Source organism: Trichomonas vaginalis, chromosome I (assembly GCF_026262505.1).
Source record: "Trichomonas vaginalis G3 chromosome I, whole genome shotgun sequence".
Classification (NCBI taxonomy): domain Eukaryota; phylum Parabasalia; order Trichomonadida; family Trichomonadidae; genus Trichomonas; species Trichomonas vaginalis.
This window is the reverse complement of record NC_067203.1, coordinates 23,678,569-23,695,687: the sequence shown is the minus strand read 5'-3', so window position 1 is coordinate 23,695,687 and position 17,119 is coordinate 23,678,569. Positions and strand designations below refer to the sequence as shown.

Sequence of the window (17,119 nt, the reverse complement as noted above, 5' to 3'; positions counted from 1 at the left end):
TTTTAATTGTACTTCTCCTGAATTAAAATCAGTTTCAATTGATTTCTTCATCCACATCCATAAAATGGAGATGGGAGCAACGTACAACCACAGATTGTTCTCATTCTTTGCAGAACAGATCTTTAATTCAGCTTCTGACCTCTATGGAGAAATTAATTTAAATTCAAACTTGATTCAAAACGATTTCTCAGCATTTGAGACTTATTTGATCAAACTAATGAACTGTTTGTTCATTGAGAACGGAAATCAGATTTTTGAGCAATTATCTGACGTAATTTTTCAAAACATCAGTTCTGATGACAATTTGGTCAAATATATTGGGCTATGTATGCTAGAATCGTGTTTTGTTGAGGATGACAACAAATATACAGATTTAATTTTGAATTTTATTGCAGCAATTCAAGAACAGCTGTTCCAATGCTTCCAATGTCGTGATGCTCATGTAATCATCCGACTTTTGGAGGTTTTCTCCAAGTTTTTCTTGGCATATCCAAGAGAAATACGAAAAAATGACGAATTCTGCCAACTTTTATGGGAAAACTTTACCAATTTGGTCAGATCAAACCCTTTCGATTATATACAGGACATTTTATGCAAGACTTTGAGAGTTTTGATTCCAATTGAAGCAGAAAATCCCCAATACTTTAAGATTTTCATAGAAATAGCATACGAAATGATTAAAACACCGAGGATGGCCAACTCAGACCTTATTCATTCGCCTTTTATGTTAATTCAAGAAGTTATCTCATTTTCAACAAAAGAACACTTTCCAAATATACTTGAATACATACAGATGATTGTTCCTGATATCAACCAGTCCATTAAAAACGCAGTTTCTAGTGATGAAAACAAATATGAAATCGTAGTTCTTCAGGATAAGATGTCAATCGTTAGTGAAGCTCTTTCCAAGTATTACAATCTCATGGAGACCTTAAGAATAGATCCAAATATTACAAATCAGCTTGATCTTCTCTTTGTTGATTTTATTAACCCTTGGATTGAACTTATTAACCGAAATTCGTTCTACCAGGAAGAATTACTTGACTTATTATGCAATATTATAAGGACATTACCCCATATTTCCCAAGATTACGCAGAAAACATTTTTAATTCAATGAAAGAAGTCATAATAAACGGAAGTCCAGCAGCACAAGGTAAAGCTGGATATGCATTGGCCCAGCTTTCCTCAAAAACTGGTAAAAATGACGAATATATTGATGCAGTTTCGTATATGATTGATCTTTTAGAGACAGGAAATGAAGTATTCACCAAACAATTCTTTGCTGATATGATGTATGGTATTGCAATCATTATTAAGAACCAACAACTTAATGATTTTAATAATCCCCACATTTCCAAGTATTTTGAAATCTTAAGATGGATCTGTTTTGAAAATCCAGACATTTCTAATAGAGAAGCACGTAACGAAGTTTCATATCTCTACAGATACGTTTTTCATTCTTATAATGAGTTGGTTGACGCATTTCAAGACGCAGATATATCAACACTATCCGACATATACGACGATATCTTCAATTTCATTAAGAAAACTTACAAATCAAAAATTCAAAATTTGACACTTTACTCGGCAGAGCTAAAACTGCTTGTAGATATGACTACTGAAGATAAGCGTGAGATAAGAAGAAAGAAATGCATCAATTTCGCTTCTGATTACATTAAACCGCTTTTTGTATTCATTAAACAACTCCCGAGAAACCAAAACAAGTACGTTAATTTGATTAGAATGGCCGAGAAGTTTGAGGAAGATAGAAAGAGATTTTAATTCAAATTTTATTTTTATATTAGATTTATTGTTTATATATATAGAGAATAAAGTACTATTTTATTAAATTCTTTTATTCGAGACACAAAAAAAATCAAATTTCGAAAAATTTGATTCAACAAATATAAAATTTTGATAATTAAACAAAATAAGAACATGTGCAAGTAGTGAATTCCTCTGTAAAATGGAATTCTGTTGATTTTTTTGTAAATTTATTTGGTATTTTCATCTTCTTCAGAGTCATCATCTTGTTGTGTAGTACTATTATCTTGTTGTCTGTTGTCAGCTGTTTCCATTGTTGGAGTTACGTATAATTCTAAAATATCTATTTTAATTTCAGTTCCAAACTCTTTTGCGAGTTCTCCAGCGACTTGTCTGAGAGAACCAGGCTCAACTTGCGCAATAACAGCTGTTTGGTTTGGATCAGATTTATCTACTTTTTCTACATAAGGAAGCATTGAAATCATCTTCTCAGCATGATCCGGAGTAATGTAAAATACCAATCTGATCTTAGCACGTGCAATTGGGTAATGAGCAGCCTTCAAATCGCGAATAACTTTAAGAGCTTGAGCTTTTGCTGGTTTAGCAGGTTTAACGGAAAATCCTATTTCCTTCATTGCCCTTTCAACAGTAGATGGCGTTAATGGACGTTGAGTATTGACATTAACACATTGAGAAGCAACAATTGAAGCAATATCTTTTGTAAGGTTTTCAATAACAAGTTTTCTTTCTTTTTCTGCAAGTGTAAGTTTGCCTTGATCAAGGATTATATGTAATGCCTTTTCCATGTCATCAACTTCAAGAGTTTCGAGAACTTCTGATTGTTTTGCAAGCATACCACGATCTACATTAGAGAAAATTGAGTGTGATTGAACGACTTCATCGATATCTTTTTCTAATCCATTTCTCCAACTTGTGACTTTATTTGGAGTAACAGCAATTTCGAATTGCTTGCCATTCTTTTTAAGTTTAACAATAGATACATTTGATAAGAGTTTTTGACCAACGGGAATGATAATATCAGCCATCCAATGAAAAGATGATTTTTGCCAAAATTTTCCGATTATTTTCAATTCAATTTCCTATCGATAATCAAAATTCAGGCACATTCATTGTGTCTTTCATTTCACTATTCATCTACAAATGCCTCATCGGACATATTTCAGCCCTATGAAGTTTGGCATGCATAATATCTCTTACAAACTCCCCAAAAAATATGAAAAATGATTGAGCCCGTAAAAACTGACAAAGTTGATTTTTTATCGATTTTTTTATTCAAAAAAATGATTCAAGCTGGAGTTATAGAGAAAGCTGTGATACTTGTTGTTGAAAATTCACTTGGTAACCCAAGAATAACTAAAGGAACATATGCACATCTTGATGCCCTTGCAAGACGCTCTTCATCAGGTTTTGTTTCTACATTTAAGAATTCTAAGGATGTCATTTACCAAAGTTCAGAACTTCGATGAAGATGATATAGAAGAAAATTATTGCATGGTGTGCGAACCAATATGTCAATATTTCCGTGAATTTACTTATTATACAGGATCATCATGGAAATATGGAGCCTAATTTCAATCAATTTTTTTTATAATCATGGTATAAATAATTAATAATACAATGTTGATACTATAGATTTTCTGCAACTAATTAAAAGATTATTAGAATTTGATGAAAAACAAAAGATTACTTTGTATATATCACAAAAAGATATAATTTTGTTTTATATTTGAAAATTTTTGGTAATTCGAACAGCCTGTGTAGCTCAACCGGATAGAGCATAAGACTCTTAATCTTGGGGTTGCGGGTTCGAGTCCCGCCACTGGCTCTTTTTTCTTTTTTTTTTCATCTTCTATGAACACTACCTATTTTTTACTCGAGCTCTCTTTCAATGAGCATTCTAATGAGTTTTCTTTTCTGTATTGATTGATCGCGTCTTTTGAGAAAACTCGAAAAATTAAAGTTATCATTTGCTAATGTGAGCAAATATCACAGAAATAAATAGTTGAAAAGGAGTTCCATTTGATATGGGAAACAAGTACTTATTCGTAAGAAACAACAATGTATGGGCTTTGAGAAATACTGTTTTATTTGGATGAACGCTTGATGGTTTTAGAGCGAATAGTTAAAGTAACTGCAGTTTCTAGTATGAGTATGTTAAATGGGCTGTCGAGAATTTAAATACAATTTTATAACGGTTTCCATGATTTCGAGTAATTCATAATAGAATTGGTCTAAGCGTCAAGAAATGTACAATAGCGTTTCATGCCCAATTGCTTAAACTAAGTTTTTTGTAAATGAAAAAGCATGATGTGCTTCTCTTTCCCCTCACTAAAAATAAAAAAAATTTGACAATGATTTCACTTTAGTGAAAACAAAGGTTTAGACATTTGCTTCCAACCAAAATTTTTGCCTAAAACTCCAGCAACAGACTACACATATGCATATGTAAAATACTGAGTTTGGAAAACATCGGCTATCACAATCATCCAAAATTATCGACCGAAATCTCTTAAATGTCACCATATCGCAATCCAACACAAGTATCATATCAGTTTTATATCATAAAACTGATCGTTTATCAATACAAAGTCGAAAAATTAATTCAATTTACATTATTTGTATAAATTTGAAGCTTACTTTATCATGTACCTAGTATTAACCAGTTCAAGGATCTCATACGTCAACTACAATTTAAGCAATGCGCATTGAAGCTTCTAATATGTATAATAAATAGACTAAAAACCTTGTTTATACTCTTTTAATCGGTGTATTTTACTGATCTAGATCATGATTGTGAACAATATAATACTTTTGTTTTAATATTGCATATTATTGGGATTGATCTATGTGATCAAAAATATTAGTTTAAAATAATCATATAATTCATCATACCATAGGATGTGAAATCAAATTAGGATACTCATTCTGTTCTAAGTCACAGTTGAAAATTCCAAAAAAAATTCGAAAAAAGAAAAATGAAAACCAAATAATTGATTTTTCACATGAAAAAATAGATTTTGAATATTTTTTGGAAAACCAACTTGTTGTATTATTATCTAAACTTTGAAGTCCAATCCTTTTTAAGTACAAAAAACAAATATTATTTGATTCTAATATTAAATTTTTCCATTCTTGAACTTAAAGCCGATCAAATCTCATCCATTATGATGGGAATGATATATACTATACAAATTTCAGGTAAATTAATAATAATTTTATTTCAACAACAACAAATAAATAAAATAAACGTATCTAAGTGTATTCGTAAATGTTTCGTAATGGTTATTGATTATGATATCAAATAATAAGAATGTTATAGGATTTCGAATTTCAATATAGAAATGAACCTCATGACATCCAAGTAATTGTTTGGCAGACAAATATTATTTGGTAAGCAAAGTCAAATAACTTTTGCAAAAGTGCATAAAAGCATTTAAATTAAGCAATAAAATCGCTAAACAAAAATTGTATTAGCCGATTTACTGCATATTTCAACTATGCATTTTTTATTTGAATGCTATTTATGTATCTGATTGTCTAACAAAAATTTAAGCTGGATACTATCGAATCGAAATTTGATTTTTAATGTATACTTCTGTAAACGTAATTCATGACTTTAATCATTTTCGAAGCTAACCTATTACTGTGAATAGTTTATAACGATATTGACTGAAATTGTAAAAAATAATCAATCCAACGAAGAGTCATTTGAGTAAACATCCTATTAGAAAGTATAGTTTGCTATATTCTGTTGTACTGATCCAATGAAAGCTTGCTTGATAAAATACATAGGGAGATTAGAAGCTCTAAAATGCCCTTGATTTATTTATTGTGAAATCAGTTTATAATATAAAAATAAAACATTTAATTTATTCAAATCAGAATAGACTAGCCTTCAAACCTAATGCTGGCTTAGCCGGAGCTGCTTCTTCCTTCTTCTCTTCTTCTCCTCTCTGAATTGCTTCGTTTACCTGTCCGAAAAGTGAAAATTCGTTGTTCTTCTTCATTTCCTGTTCAACTTTTTCTTCTTTTGCCTTTTCTTCTGCAGCCTTTCTTTCCTGTTCTTCTTTCTCTTGTTGCTGCTTCTTCTCTTCTTCGGCCTTTTCTTCCTTAGCGCGATCAAGAGATTCCTGAACTTCACCTTTCAAAGAAAGTCCCAATCCTAATCCTTTCTTCTTTTCTGCTTCAGCCTTTTCCTTTTCTTCCTGTTCCTTCTTCAATCTCTCCGCCTCCTCCTGTTCCTTCCTCTTTCTTTCCGCTTCTTCGGCCTCTTTTCTCTTTCTTTCTTCTTCCTCTTTTTGCTTCCTTTCTTCCTCTTCTTTTCTCTTTCTTTCTTCTTCCTCTTTTTGTTTTCTCTCCTCTTCTTCTTTGCGCTTGCGTTCTGCCTCTTCTTTCTCCTTTCTCTCTTGTTCTGCCTTCTCTTCCTTTGCTCTGTCGAGGGATTCGTTGACTTGTCCGGTCAATGAAAATTCCTTATTTTGTTCCATTTCTTTTTCGACTTGTTCTTCCTTCTTCTTCTCTTCCTTTTCCTTTCTTTCCTGTTCATCTTTCTCTTCTTTGGCTCTTTCGAGAGATTCGTTGACTTGGCCAGTCAATGAGAACTCGTTGTTGGCTTCCATCTCTTTTTCGACCTTCTCGTCCTTCTCTTCTTGCTCCTTCTTCTCCTCTTGGCCTCTCTGAACGGCTTCGTTGACCTGTCCTGTTAATGAGAATTCGTTATTTTCTTCCATCTCCTTTTCGACTTCCTCATCTCTCTTCTCTTGTTCCTCTTTCTCCTTCTTGCCGTCTTCGACTGCTTCGTTGACTTCCTTTCTGAGAGAAAGATCCTTTTGTTCGTTATTTTCTTCTTCAGCGAAATCATCGGACTGTTCTGTCTGGGATTTCTCCGATTTGGATGGAGATGTCTGGGATCCCCACTTAGACATTGTTGTATGTGGTCTGCTCATGCTAGAACGGTATTCTTCGCGAACAATGTCACTCATAGGGACACTCTTCTTAAATTCAGACATTTTAGTGATTTGGTATGTATGATCTAAGCGGTGACGTGTCCATTCAGTACGATTTAATGTCGGTTTTCTTGTTTCAATTGCTTTGAGAAGCTTCTTGTTCTCGTAATCGATACGAGCCATCTCATCCTTCTGATATTGACCTTGAAGGGTGTATGGACGTTGAGGTAATACACGTGGGAAATGCTCTTGCTTTTGAATATCATGCATTTTTCCTTCTAAGCGTTGGTTATCTTTCAAAACTGTTGAGCATCTCTGTTTTTCGTTCTCGTATCGTTTGCAATTGCGACCGATTGATTGTGGAGTTTGAGGTTTTCTTGTGTTAACTGATGGCTTCATGTTACGGAGTGCTGCCAAGTGCTGCTCATATGCTCTGTCGCGTGCTGCTTTAGAACAAATTCTGTTTACTTCAGGTAGTGCGCGAAACATGAATAATTTATCGTCTTGAAATCAACGTACAAATTTTGTTGTCACTTTTTGAGCTATTTCTCGAAACTGATTTGAAGTGAAATATGAATATAACATTGAATTTGCTATTAAATGACTATGAATAATTAGCTTTTTCCAGAATATAACCGCCAATTGCTCCACAAAACATTCAAAATAATTACATTATCATGAGCAAATGATGTCACTCTCTGTCTGAAAGGCATGTATTTCAAAAAGGATGCAAAAACTTTGCGTCGCATAGAAAAAATTTGGGAAAAAATAGGAGCTCTTGGAATTGAACCAAGATTTCAGAATTATCAAATCCAGTATGTAGGATTTTACCTGTGTCCTCCCATTGGACGAAGCCCCTTTACATTGAATTTATCTCACAATGTCTTAACACACTAAATAAACTCCTTTTTTTTATTTAGGTACCCTATTCAATTTCTATCGTCACCATATGGAGAGGTCAGGCCCATATCATAAAACATTAAGTTTGGACTTACTAAGACATGTAAGAATTACCTTGCTTGTATAGGGGCATTAAATACTTTTAGATGCTAAAATCTTCAAAATTAATTTAATTTGATATTCAAAATATGCACAAAAACGTAAATAAATACGGATCTAGCTCTCACATATCTCTATTTTAAGCATTGATAAGTATTTCTACATTCTATTTTAAAAAATATTCAAATTTCACAATATTCTTTTCATTGATAATCTACATATTAACGAGAATGATATAACTTTTCATGTGTTTATAAGTTCTTAGCTTTAGTACTGTATTGTTGAAAAAATTATTGAAGACTTTTTTCTTTTTGAGAAATTAATGCAATAACCAAAGAGGAATTGCATATGCTGCGCACTAAAATTATAGAAATGTCTCTAATTAGACACAAATAGAGATATTCGGAAATAAAAATTTGAAATTTTGATCAAAAACGCTATTTTCTAATCATTTTTATTTTAACTATATATAAAGTATCTTTTTCTATAATTTATACTTGATGGTTTAAAAGACGTTTAGACTCAAAATTTTACTGCATTTCATGTGGTAACTATGCTTTATCACTAACTACCTCCTTGTTTCAACCCTGAACAATATATTATACCTCCCAATGCAGGTATTACTCCAACAAAATTAGCAATTTGGCTATTGTCTAAAATTTTCTCAAAGAAAGAGGAGTAAAGTCCCATTTTTAGAATTCGAGCTATATTAGAATGCAACTTAGACAAAAGGTTACAGTTTCAATACACATATTCAAAAAATTTGCATTCGAAATTTAAGATAAAGTACAATTTCCAAAAAAGAGTATCGAATCAGTGCACAAATATGCATTTACATGCTTACACTAGCTTGCACTAGTATTAATAATTTTGAAATTAATTTTCAAATTATTCCCATACCTTTTGCAAAATTATTATGCTTATGATTCTAAGCATAGTTAAGCGATCTCGAATTTGAATTGCTAAGAAAAAATAATTAGTAAAAATTTGTCTATGCATTCTGTATGATGCTACTAACTATATTAGCAGCATACCTAAAATCTTTTCAATATTTTTGAGGGCATTTGAATGGTACCGGTTGAGAGCTTTTTTAATTAAGGATACCCTTACGTGTCAGATTTTTTGCGCATACGAAGAAGTCATGCTAGACATGAGCTATAAACCTGAAATTTTAGCAACATATTTAAAACTTTTTAAACTACAATACACTTTAATATTCAAGAACAAAAATATTCTTTTTAGAAATTACATAATTATTTTATGTGAAATCTATATAAAAACATATTTTGCGAGCGTAACTTTTTTCTTTATAAGCACCTTATATGACTAATAAACTGTGAAGGCACATAATTGTTAATTCATAGAGTTGATATGTTTCCAAAATTGAGAGGAAATTTGAAAATTGAATACCCTTTCAATTCAATTTTCAAAAGATATCAGCTCCTTCAATAATTGAAGGACGATTTTGATCATTTGCTCTTAAAACAAGTATGCCATGGAGAAAAAAGTTACGCTCGCAAATCTGAAATATAACTATCATATAAAAAAATTAAATTTCTAATTTTTTACTCTATAGATATTATTGGCCACTTGTGTAATGCATAAAAGTTTATGTCATATGCATACATTTGGAAGTATGGGAGACGAGGGAAATTACTTCTATGAGGCACTAGGATTTTTAAAAATTTCTCTATCGGACTCACTATTCAATTTCTCGAAAATTAAAAAAAATCAATAATAGCTAAAATGTATTATGCATAACAAATTTTAATGTTACACGGTATTTTTTGAACTTCATGACATGAATTTTCTTTATATTATTTTTTTTTGGATTTTCTATGATTTATGCGATAGGCTGGAACAACATTGTAAGTGCAATGATATCATTTATAGAGAAATCTAAAACTTCAGCATTCAGAACTCGCAACCACAAAAATATTCATTTGCTAAGTAAGTAAAGTTGATTAAGTTCGACACTTAGCTTTTATACGTAAAACCAAGTGTGTATTGTTATTTCTTGTTAAATTATTGAGAAAAAAATAAATTGTAAGAGAAACGATACTGATTATTGAAATAATATTGAGGGTAGCTGCAGATTTCTTCATTAACATGCCGGAAATTTGTTAATCTTGGCTTTCTATCATAAAATCTGTCGAAGAATCTAAAAACGGAGATATGAAATAGAGATCATGTAAATCTAGAGTATCCTGTCAGAAAAATAGACTAAGCATGTAACCCTTTTTGGTCATAAACACTTTTTACCACTTAGTCATACAGATGATCATTAAATTTAAACGAGCACTTTTTGTCAGAATTTATTCTTTTACAAAGACAGAAGATTTTAGTATTATTTAATATTAGTGCTGTAGCAAAATTCAAAAAACGGTGAAAATTCAGTGAATTTGTGAATTCACATTTTTTTTTCGACATTTTTCTTGATATATCCATGCACATTAAGAACACAGCTTTGATACGCTTAAAAAAGCATATTTCATATGAAATTGTTAAAGAAATAAACAATTTATATAAAAATTGCACTTATGGGCAGTTTAGATATATAATTTATATATAACATATATACAAATCCATAGACAAAGTGCAATAACTACAATGTTGTAGAAAATTACAGCAGAAATACTGACTTTTTGAAGGATAATAAGAATTCTTCTAAATGTTGTATTTTTATAATTTGATTGATTTTTTTACTATTTCATTAATCTTTTATGAATAATAATTATTTTTAATATATGTGCTATTAAAATTTCAAATTTTGACTAATATATCTAAGTTATCTGAACGAAACATTTAGAAAATATCATACTTACATTGAAATAGCAAGTAGAGCATATTAATAGCAAGTTTCTTGGCTTTATATCTATCATCTATTGTTGTTTGATCAAACAAAATTCACTCTATTATATGGTGTCAATTAATTAAAACAATTTTTAATAGTTATTTATTTAGTGCGAATAAGTGCAAACTCATAAATGAATAACTTAATAGTAGAAATGAATTATCTGATATAAATCTCACATTTTGTCCATCAGAAATACTTTAATTGCATACGCATAACTATTAGTAATACGTCTGGAGTGTCAATTAATAACAATCCCACAACAAGTAAAATTCAGATTTTTATTAAACTTATTTTTTCCTAAAAGTTTTCTCAAATTACTATATATACATATGTGGATAAAATAATAGTAATATTGTAAAAAATTAGATAATTTTTTTTATTTGAGAACCTCTCAAAAGTTCATTCAATTTATCAATTGTTTCAGTTTGATGTATATTCATTTCTGGAGCCTAAAACTTTAGCAATCATGACAATATCATATTCTCTTTCTAACTACGCAATGTAAGGGTATCCTTAAGGTACTATTTCGATAGAATTTGAATGGTACCCCTTCAATTTTGTGAGGGACCCCCTTTCATTTTTTGAATAGGGTACCTTAAATGAAAAAAGGACCTTAGTTAATTTTGAAGAAATAGCCTATAATATTATTTGAACAAGCAATGGCCTAATATGTCAAATTTTATTCCCTATAGTTCAGCAATAAATCTTATTTGTTAAAATTTCTTATCATGTTATATGATTCAAACTTTAATTTATATTTATCCAATATCAGCAAATCATTGTTTTACCAAACTTAGAAACTTTTGGTTCCCTAATATAAGACTTCATTCCAAGAAATTTGAGATTTCCATGAAATAACATTGATCAAACGAAGTCCAGGTTTCAGACTAAGATAATTATCAATAAACGTCAATATTTTATCAAATAAAAAATAAATACAAACAATAAAAAAACTAATATTATATCTTAGGTTTTCGTGGTTTCATTAAACCGCGTCTAATTAAGAATTCATCAACACTTGTCAGTGGTTCATCATCAGAAGGCATTTCCAGTTCCTTTCTCTTTGTGAATCTCTTTGGAATTATCTCTTCTTCCTCTTCAACTTTAGTTTTTTCTTTCTTCACGACTCTCTTTGATTCGTGGTGATGAGTTCTGTGTCCAGAGAGTTTCCTATGATGATGTGTCTTCTCCTCTTCTTTCCAGAGCTTCTTCGGCAGCTCTTCAATTGGCGGAGGAGGTAAATGAGAAACAATTTTTGGTGTTTGGACTGGCTTGACTCTGTTTAATATTGCATCGATTTCTCTCATGTAATTCGGCTTCGTTTTCGGTTTATCTTGTGATGATGATGAACTTAACTCGATCTGTTTCACTTCTACTGGCTTTTTCGGTTCAGGAATCTCTTCATTTTCGAAATCAATTGTTCTCATGTTTTCTTCGGATCTTCTTCGCCTTTCCCCGCTGAAAACTGCTTCGATTGAAGGTCTGCGCTCGTTCACTGGCATCTGGCCTTTGCGGCGAGTGTATCTAACAGGAGGAATATCGTTGTCTTTGCGTGGACTCCAATCATAAATATAATCAAACGTAAATTGCATGGCACGGAATAATCCCCTGAACAAACGTCTGTAGCTTGCGTAATGGGGACGTTCTGTAAATCGTAAACTGCGAACTTTTCGTATGTAAGTGATAATTTCGGATGGAAGTCCTTCGCAAAGTTTTTCGAGTGGAGTATCGCGCTTACATTCTGCTATTCGTCTGTATCTCTCTTGGTTAGTGGCTCCGTCGATTCCCATCCACGGCAAATGGCCTTTCAAGAGATAAACAATTACGTAGCCAATTGCTTCCATATCATCACGTCTGGACTGCTCACAGCCTAGTAGAGCGTTAATGGAAGCGTATCGGGCTGTTCCTGTTAAAGATTTCCCTTCGATGTAAGGAATATGTTCATGAGTATTTACATCTCGATATTTCTTGGCTAGACCGTAGTCAATGATGTATAGTTTGTTAGAGTTTTGGTTAACACCCATTACAAAGTTATCTGGTTTAATATCACGATGAATGTAATTTTTCGAGTGAAAGAACTCAACAGCTGTTATCATTTGATCGACAAGCATGAGAACTGTCTTAAGCGACATGCGTCGATTGACTTTATTTAGATGCTCTTCTAATGATTTTCCAAGTAAGTCAATAACAATGGTATTGTAGCGAGAATCGAAACTGTGAGCATGCAATCGAGGAACATTTGTTGACCCTGACATAATTTGATATAAACGGGACTCAAATAAGAGTTGAGGTATCGGAGCATCTGAATTTTCAAGTTTTGCTGCAAATAAAAGACCAGTTTTGACTTGTTTGATAATGTAAATCTTTCCAAAACTTCCTTGACCAATCTTCTTGATTATTTGATACTCTCCACCACATATTTCTTCCATACAATATCAAAAAAGTGACAAGTGCGAAATTTTCAAAGTTATCGGAAAGTGTAACGTCACAAAATTCTCGACTGAGAAAAGGTACGTTTACTAGGTAATAACAGTAAGATTGGGCGAAAACAGGATAAATAACATCATAATGTAATGCTAAGTTATTTAGATCATTATGATTGTACATCTGGCGAATCACAACTAAGCAAGTCAACAACGAAAAGCTTAACTTTGGATACAGAGAAATTTTGGTTATTGAAATGAAGAGGAAAAAAAGTATTTGACTTTTTTAATAAAGAACTCATACTAAATATCATTTCAAAACAAGTATAATATGAACATAAGCTTTTTAATACATCTTTCTTATGAATAATTTCAAATATAAAAATTAGTTGCATCCTATTGAATAAAAGAGATTTCTTTTTCTCTTTCTCTGAATTGCAGTTTTTTAAAAAACTTAAATCAGTTTTTTTTTGTTTTTAAAATTTGTATTTTCATTTTACAAAATAATTGGTGGGGGATATTGCCTTTGATGGAAGTGATCCCATTGGTTGTTTGTTGTTAAAGTTCTGGGTAAATTACGCGGCAAAATGAATTTACCTTTTTTTGTATTTTTGTCAAGAAGACCAGCCCATGGACCATTGTGTGTCCAAAATTTTGGTTGTCCACCCTTGTGTACGCTTTCATCTTTGGTAGCATCTGTAATGGGTGGGAGACGGGGTAAATAGCCGTTTTCTGCATCTCCTTGCTTATGATGCCTGCAGCAGTGGACAGTGTATGAATTGTCATCTTGATAGTTGTGAATACTGACAATATTTGGTGTATAAAAAATTCTTCTCCATTTCTGTATTTTTAAATATAGGTTTATCATCTTTGAGAAGATATGGAAGTTTTCTAAGAGGTGGCATAATGGGGTTAGATTCAGATAATTGAAAGTTGGGGATACGGACAAATGAAGGTTTTAGATATCTATGACTGAAGCCAGTATGCTTTCTAGTCTTACCTTGTAAGAAGGGTGCAATAGGTTTAAACTTTTGAGAAAATCCTATTGCGGAAAGAACAAAAAGCATCTTTTTTTTTTGAAATTTTGAATACTTATTTAAAATCAAATAAAATTTCATAATATATAAGAATATGCATAATCTATTTTATGCTATATTGTCAAATGACACTGATTTTGTCAAATGCCAAAATTTGATAAGAAAAAATTCAGATAATGTAAATTAATCAAATTTAATATACATGGATATATACGGAAATTATATTACCTATGTAGAAGAAAATATAACATTTAAAAATTTCATATAAAGGGGGTATACCATTTTTTTTATTTACATTAGAATAAAAACATATAGATATGAATTTGAAACATGATTTTGGCAGTGAATTTGCTTGCATGTGATCAATGAACAAGATTTCATGGATGTGATACTAAGACCACTAGATTTAATAATGTTATCAATATATGAACGAGTCTTGTTCTGTATGTTGACACCACAGTGAAGGTTGATGCATCCTGAGAATGCGTTTTGTTCGATCGTCTTCACACACAGAGGGATGTTGATGTACTTGAGAGATGTGCATTCTGAGAATGCTGAGGAACCGATAGTTTCGATAGAGTTGTCTGGGATCATGATACCTTCAAGATGCCTGCATCCATAGAATGCACTAGATGAAACACTCTTGACGTTCTGTGAGAAGCAGAAGAACTTGATCGAAGAGGCAGGAGGGAAGTAGATAAGATTGCTTCGTTCTTTGTTGAAGAGTGCACCATTGTCGACAACAAAGTGTTCGCTGTTATCACACTCGATAACACTAAGAGATGTGCATCCGGTGAAGATGAAGTTTCCGATATTACTAAGAACACATCCTGATGGAATTGTGAAGACACGGAGAGATCTGCAGCCTCGGAATGCATAGTCTGCGATGCTGACAGTAGAGACTGGCACTGTGAATGTTTCAATATTAGTGAACTCGAAACAATTAGATTCGATAGACTCAATACAACTAGGAATGTTTTCGATATTTCGAAGTGTGTTGCATCCACTGAAAACGTACTGGTTAAGTACACGCATATGACTATCTAACGAAAATGTGACAGTTTCGATGTTCGTGTTCTGGAACGCGTTGGTTCCGATGAAAACGACTGTTGATGGAATGTTAATCTTATTAAGACTTATACATCCTCTGAAACAGAACATATTAAGACTCAAAATTCCTTTTTTGAGTATGATAGATGTGAGAGATCCGCATCCACTGAATACATACTGATTGATATTTGCACTTACATTACTATCAGAAAAACTAATAGTTCTTAGAGAGATACAGTTTTCAAAGCAATTATCTGAAATCATACTCAACTTATCGCCAAAAAATACAGATTGGAGTAACTTGCATCCATAGAATGAGTTTTTGCCAAATTTAGAAACTGAGAGAGGAATGTTGATACTAGAAAGTTTCTCACATTCAGAAAATGCACCATCATAAATATCAGTCAATTGACTATCCGGAACAAATTCAATTTTGCTAAGAATTTTATTTAATTTAAAAACATCATTATTGATGATTTGAACTGTAGATGGAATAATATAGCTATCACTCTGATTCAAACACATGACAACTTTTGTTTTGGCTTTGTTATAAACAATCAGCTGATCATCAATCGTAAAATCTGATCCTTCAGAGAATATCAATTTTGTAGTCATTGGGAAACAAGATCCGCCAAGATTTTTCAAGCTTGATGGTAAAACAACTTCTTTAAGATTATTACAGCCATCAAATGCATAAATGCCGATTGTTGTTATTCCTGATGGAATTGTTATTGATGAGATGTTTGTTCGTCTAAAGCAATAATTTGAAATGGCCTTCAATCCGGTTCCAATAACAATAGAATTCAAAGAAGAACAAGCAAAAAAGGCTCCTTCATGTATATTTGTTACAGTATCTGGAATTACTATTGATTTAAAATTTGAACCAATAAATGCCCATTCACCAATTGATTGAAAATTTTTTGAAAATTGGATTGATTCGATAATTGAATATGCAAATGAACAAGAAGCTATTGATGTAGCTTTTTCCGGTATGGTATATGACTTACATTTATTTGCAGGAAAATGAATAAGACATGTTTGATCTTTGTTAAATAAAACTCCATCTGATACACTATAACTTGGATTTGATGGATCAATAGTAAACTCTCTAAGTGTTGTTAATGCTACAAATGCATATTCACTAATAAATGTAGTTGCTTTGGGAATAAAAAGTGTTTCAACTTTTGCGTAATCAAAAGAATAAGTTTTGATTTCTTTAATATTTGATTCAACATCAATGATAACGTTTTTTAATTTTGTACAAGATTGAAAACAGGATAATCCTAATGAGGTAACTTCATTTGGTATAGAAATAGATGAAATTGAAGTTGATTCAAAACAAAATGATGAAATTGATTTCAAATGAGTCGGAAGAATAATATGTGATAATGATATGCATCCACTAAATGCATATGATCCGATTTTGGTCAAAAACTGACAGTTGCTGAAATCAACCAATGAGAGTTTTCTGCAATGATAGAAAGCACAGTCATTGATGTCTGCAAGATGAGATCCAATTGGGAAGTTGATAGATAATAGAGTGTTATTACTTCCTTTGAATGCAAAATCTTTGCACTCATTTCCTGCATAAAGTCCATATATTGTTTCACAACTCTGTTTTAGATCTACATTAGCACTATTGTTTGATGATAATAAAATTGAATTATCATTATTATACGTTTCATTCATTTCACAAAATTAATTGCTGAATACTAAAAATACAAGAATGGTATGAACAGATAAAATATTTTGAACTGTGTAAAGTTTATTGAAGGACCAAATTGATCTCTAGAATGTTAAATTCCAATTCTGGTCGATGAAGATGGAAGAGTAAAAAATTAATATCAAAAGTGTCATTATTTAGATGTGACTTTCAATAAAAGTTTGATTTTTTTTCCTCACATTGGCCAGGTAATCATCGAATATAACCATGATTTGCATACCAAAAATTCGAGAAATTTATTAATATCGCTAAATTACCATTTATAACACAAATTCATAACTTATTCTTGATTTCTTGA

General features: G+C 31.6%; 6 protein-coding genes, 1 non-coding gene and 2 pseudogenes across 9 annotated transcripts; 3 read left to right on the top strand and 6 right to left on the bottom strand.

Moving 5' to 3' along the window:
* Positions 1-64: 64 nt before the first annotated feature.
* On the top strand, positions 65-1,783 carry TVAGG3_1038750 (armadillo (ARM) repeat-containing protein family; the record flags this gene model as incomplete). Its single annotated transcript, XM_001298237.2, has 1 exon — positions 65-1,783. The coding sequence occupies one exon, from the start codon at positions 65-67 to the stop codon at positions 1,781-1,783; it is 1,719 nt and encodes a 572-aa protein (XP_001298238.2).
* Positions 1,784-1,861: 78 nt separating this feature from the next.
* TVAGG3_1038740 (uncharacterized protein) lies at positions 1,862-2,823 on the bottom strand (the record flags this gene model as incomplete). The annotated part of the gene is made up of 1 exon (XM_001292199.2): positions 1,996-2,811. One exon carries the CDS (start codon positions 2,809-2,811, stop codon positions 1,996-1,998), a length of 816 nt encoding a protein of 271 aa, XP_001292200.2.
* A 243-nt stretch (positions 2,824-3,066) lies between these two features.
* On the top strand, positions 3,067-3,535 carry TVAGG3_1038730 (uncharacterized protein; the record flags this gene model as incomplete). The annotated part of the gene is made up of 1 exon (XM_001292200.1): positions 3,067-3,252. One exon carries the CDS (start codon positions 3,067-3,069, stop codon positions 3,250-3,252), a length of 186 nt encoding a protein of 61 aa, XP_001292201.1.
* A 2-nt stretch (positions 3,536-3,537) lies between these two features.
* Positions 3,538-3,611, top strand: TVAGG3_1038720. The gene has a single exon. It is a non-coding gene; the product is annotated as a tRNA-Lys (tRNA).
* Positions 3,612-5,664: 2,053 nt separating this feature from the next.
* Positions 5,665-7,242, bottom strand: TVAGG3_1038710 (MIP11318P family; the record flags this gene model as incomplete). The annotated part of the gene is made up of 1 exon (XM_001298234.2): positions 5,665-7,221. One exon carries the CDS (start codon positions 7,219-7,221, stop codon positions 5,665-5,667), a length of 1,557 nt encoding a protein of 518 aa, XP_001298235.2.
* Positions 7,243-7,501: 259 nt separating this feature from the next.
* On the bottom strand, positions 7,502-7,539 carry TVAGG3_1038700 (annotated as a pseudogene). Its single transcript has one exon. The product of its transcript is annotated as a tRNA-Leu (tRNA).
* A 16-nt stretch (positions 7,540-7,555) lies between these two features.
* TVAGG3_1038690 lies at positions 7,556-7,590 on the bottom strand (annotated as a pseudogene). The gene has a single exon. The product of its transcript is annotated as a tRNA-Phe (tRNA).
* A 3,906-nt stretch (positions 7,591-11,496) lies between these two features.
* TVAGG3_1038680 (protein kinase protein) lies at positions 11,497-14,089 on the bottom strand (the record flags this gene model as incomplete). Its single annotated transcript, XM_051255408.1, has 1 exon — positions 11,548-13,017. One exon carries the CDS (start codon positions 13,015-13,017, stop codon positions 11,548-11,550), a length of 1,470 nt encoding a protein of 489 aa, XP_051080982.1.
* A 250-nt stretch (positions 14,090-14,339) lies between these two features.
* Positions 14,340-16,787, bottom strand: TVAGG3_1038670 (uncharacterized protein; the record flags this gene model as incomplete). Its single annotated transcript, XM_001300467.2, has 1 exon — positions 14,340-16,787. One exon carries the CDS (start codon positions 16,785-16,787, stop codon positions 14,340-14,342), a length of 2,448 nt encoding a protein of 815 aa, XP_001300468.2.
* Between the last annotated feature and the right edge of the window lie 332 nt (positions 16,788-17,119).